General features: G+C 45.9%; 1 protein-coding gene across 1 annotated transcript; it reads right to left on the reverse strand.

Annotated features, from left to right (window-relative positions):
- Positions 1-471: 471 nt before the first annotated feature.
- On the reverse strand, positions 472-2,202 carry LOC130990957 (uncharacterized). The gene is made up of 2 exons (XM_057915172.1): positions 1,972-2,202; positions 472-1,854 (listed from the first exon to the last, which is right to left on the reverse strand). The coding sequence occupies exons 1-2, from the start codon at positions 2,200-2,202 to the stop codon at positions 472-474; spliced, it is 1,614 nt and encodes a 537-aa protein (XP_057771155.1).
- Between the last annotated feature and the right edge of the window lie 1,881 nt (positions 2,203-4,083).

Below are 4,083 nucleotides of genomic sequence, written 5' to 3' on the forward strand. Positions count from 1 at the left end.
AGGGCACGCCTTGTTCAGATCTGTGAAGTCTATGCACACTCGCCATTTCCCGTTCTTTTTCTTTACGACCACCACGTTGGCTAGCCAGTCTGGGTATTGAACCTCTCTGACCAGCCCATTGTCCACAAGTTGCTTGATTTCATCGTTGATGACTTTGTTCCTTTCTGGGGCGAATTTTCTTCGCTTTTGCTTTCTTGGAGGGTAGTCGGGATCGACATTCAACCTGTGCACAATAATATTAGGATCAATACCAGTCATGTCCGCATGGGACCAAGCAAAACAATCATAATGTTCAGAGAGAAATTGAAGGAGTCTCTCTCTGAGAGAGGGTTCCAGCTGTGCTCCAATCCGGACTTTGTAGTTCGGGAAGTCTGGATGAATGGAGACTTCATCTAACTCCACTGCATCAGGTTGGTCAGGCTGGACGGGCTGACTTGGTTGGGGGTCGGATGATTCTTTTCGCTGTAATTGCTATAAGACAGCTTGCTTTGCTTTCATCGTTGTTTGATAGCACGATCTGGAATCCCTTTGGTCTCCTCGAATCTCCCTAACTCCCCACTTTGTCGGGAACCTCAGGACTTGGTGGTAGGTGGACGGTACAGCCCCCATCTCGTGTATCCATGGTCGACCCAAAATGACATTGTAAGCGAATGGAGAATCCACCACTAGGAACCGCGTGCATAGGTTGACCCCTTCAGCATAGACGGGTAGCTCGATTTCACCAAGCGTGCTTTTTTGCTCTCCGCTGAAGCCAACGAGAACGGTCATCTTCCTTATGATCTTAGTTTCGTCGATTCCCATTTCCCTGAGAGTAGACAAAAATAGGACATTGGCAGAACTACCATTGTCGATTAGTACACGCTTGGTTAAACAGTTTGCAATACAAATTGAAATTACTAAAGCATCATGATGGGGATTAAGTAGCCTGGTGGATTCGGATGTGGTGAAAGAGATGGTTTGTGCCGGCTGGATGGTTGCGTTTCTTTCAGCTTTGCCATGTTCAGCTTGTAAATGTCCAGCCTGCCTGGTGTGTCTCCTGGCTGCCGAGTGAGTGATTCCACTAACTTCTGATCCGCCAGTTATCACGTTCACCGTTCGATCAGGTTGCGGTGGTCTAGGCGGGGTGACATCCGTGTTGCTCTGCTGACGATCTTGGCCTTGTTGCAAGGTTTGACGTCCCTTGTCGGTAAGGAGGTCAGTCAGGTGACCTTGCTTTAGTAAGTGCGACACTTCTAACTTCAATGCGATGCAATCTTCTGTTCGGTGTCCGTGATCAGCGTGGAAATCGCACCACTTTGACTTGTCCCTCTGATCAGCTGGTGTCCTCATCTTTTCTGGCCATTTGACCTTGTCTCCGAGCCCCTTAAGAGCTTCGACCGCCTCGGCTGGTGAGATAGACAAGTTGTATTCTGGTATATTTGCCCTCTCACGTGGTCGTGACTCGTAAGGGTGGTCATACTGTCTCCTTCTGTATTCTTGTCGTGGGGGTGGGTAAGGCTCAGATCGCCTGTCACTCGTCCGTCTATCCACCCTGGAATCTCTTCTAGTGTGTCTGCTTGGTGAAGATCGGTGATGGCTGTATTGATCTTCCTCCCACTTGATTTGTGCCCACGCCTTGGCGAGGACGTCTTCCATTGTTCTACAAGGGTATTTGGTGAGGTCTTTGTAGAGGTCCGAGTCGGGCAGAAGACCCTTTCGAAAGGCGGTGATCGCTGTTTGGGTGCTGCAATTTGTAATGGACACCTTCTCCTTGTTGAATCGACCTATGTAGTCTCGAAGGGATTCGTCACGTCGTTGGATCACAGCATAAAGATCCTCTGATATCTTTTCAAGTTTCCTGCTACTAGCATATTGCTGCACAAATATATCGGTTAGTTGAGCAAAACTTGAAATAGAATAATTGGGAAGGTTAGTGTACCACTGGAGGGCCGGTCCTGTCAAACTAGAACCGAACCCCTTACACATGCAGGCCTGCCTCAATTCACGAGGAATTGCGGCAGTGAACATCCGTTGCTTGTATTGAGCTATGTGGTCGGTCGGATCCGTTGTTCCATCAAACATTTGCATGATTGGAAAGTTGAACTTGACGGGCATTTCAACTAGAGCAATTTCATCCACAAATGGCGAGTCGGCGTAGCAATTCTCTGAGCTTTTGTGGATGGGTGCCGGGACACCAGGAATTCGCTGGATCAAGGCCTCCATTTCGGCCAACTTTCTTGCCAGGCCCTCGTCTCTGATTGCATACGGGCCGATCGCGGTTGGTTGGGTGAATTCATTCCCAAACAGCTACTCTTGGGTGATCTCCCTCTGGCTGGGTCCGTCCGCCTGTTGATTGGCTTGGCTTGGCGCGACCGCCAGGTTGGGCCCCAGTATAGTACGTTGTGTGCCTCCTATGGCGGCATTGCTCATTGCTATGCCCAGGGTGGTGAAGTTGGTTCGGGTGAGTTGTCCTCCGATGGTGGTTGTTCCATCCTGTCGGAGTGTTCCTGCATTCAAAGTAACACGGCCTGGATCAGTCAGGTTACTAACGACATTGCGGTTTCTTACTGAAGATGACGGATCCATCATGAGATGGTTAGATCCATCCTTGTGAGTGATCGGTGTATCTCCCAGGGGTTGCATGGAAGATACTTGGGCTCGGAAGCCGGGAGGTTCAATGATCTCGATAGGCTCCATGGCTTCGAGACGGTCATACAAGTTGGCGTTATCCTTTTCCAACTTCTTGCACCTCTCCCGTTCCTGATTCATCTGTTCAGTCAGTGCGGAAATCTGGGCGGCTAGGTCAGCCTGAGTAGTTTGAGCAACCACGTGGGGTGCGTCAGGAGTTTCAGATCCGTCGCGACCGTCAGACATGATTGATGCTTGTAGAGATCTACGGAAAGTGCGTTGATTCGCTTGATTGCTAGGGCCCCACGGTGGGCGCCAAATTGTAGAGGCTAAAATCTACAATTGAAGTTGACGTCTGCACGTCCTCAAAGAGTAGAGAGCAAGTAGGATTTCGTGTGTCCTTGATGATCTAGTCTGGATGTTTTTATAGGAGACATCCAGCCGCTAGGGTTTTTTACAGCCTGGCCCCATCAAATCTATCATCCCTCCGGTTGTTGCGATTTGGACGGGATCATGAAGATTCCCTTCTGACTGCGTCAGCTTGGTGGAAGACGTCTTTTTAGGGCTTGACGGCTGGGAGACGTTTTTTAGGGTTTTGACAGCTAGGTCTTATAACTTCGTCAATCCAGGTCGGCTAGAACCCTTGGGCCGCATGCGATATATCCAGCTTGACTATGGTTTTAAGTCGATCTATAGTTTTTCGGGCTAGACGGACCAGTCCGTTTGACCAATTGGGCTTTTTTAGGGTTGTGCCAAACTGGCGAGCTAGCTTGGTGGGCTTAGGCCGAATGCAGCCTGACTGTTTAGAAAAATTTGGACCTAAAGTGGATAATCAACTTGGGTCGGTCCAGGTTGATCCCGTGATAAATATAATTTCACTTATTCGGCTAGACGATCAGTTTTCTTAAGTAATTGGGCCAACCTGTTAATGATCCAAGTTGGTTCGAGGTTTGCCGGGCTGGACTGGCCGGGTTTGTTCGGCTCATTAGTCCAGCTTGGAATGTCAATTGGGCTTGACGAATTTTGTCCACTACATCGGTGTATGGAATTTTTAAAAGAAATTGAGTATATTTCTTGTAATCACTAAGAATTTCTTAGTTATGCTAGTGATTTATTAACAAACATAGTGTTATTTATTAAAAGAATAGTGTCATTTTTAAATATATTAAAAGTTTATCAAGAAAAATAGTGTCATTTATATATATTAAAAGTGCAATTCCTAACATAATATCATTTCTTAATGCAGATGATCATGTCATTTATCAAGAAAAATAGTGTCATTTAATAAGAAAAAATAATGTCATTTTTAGATATATTAAAAATATCATTTACTAAGAAAAATAATATCATTTGAAGATAATATAAGTGTCATTTAGTAATAAAAATAGTGTCATTTAGATAAATTAAAAGTGTCATTTAAAAATAAATATTGTAATATAATTGATAGTGTCATTTAAAAATAAATGTTATAAGAAT

The sequence above is a fragment of the Salvia miltiorrhiza genome, chromosome 6 (assembly GCF_028751815.1).
Source record: "Salvia miltiorrhiza cultivar Shanhuang (shh) chromosome 6, IMPLAD_Smil_shh, whole genome shotgun sequence".
NCBI classification, from domain to species: Eukaryota; Viridiplantae; Streptophyta; class Magnoliopsida; order Lamiales; family Lamiaceae; genus Salvia; species Salvia miltiorrhiza.

Excerpts from the sequence above, each read along its gene's own strand:
- LOC130990957 (XM_057915172.1), bottom strand. The coding sequence starts at position 2,202 with ATGGAGGCCTTGATCCAGCGAATTCCTGGTGTCCCGGCACCCATCCAC. Across the intron at positions 1,855-1,971 it reads TTCCTCGTGAATTGAGGCAG|CAATATGCTAGTAGCAGGAA; the intron begins GCCTGCATGTGT and ends ATATTTGTGCAG.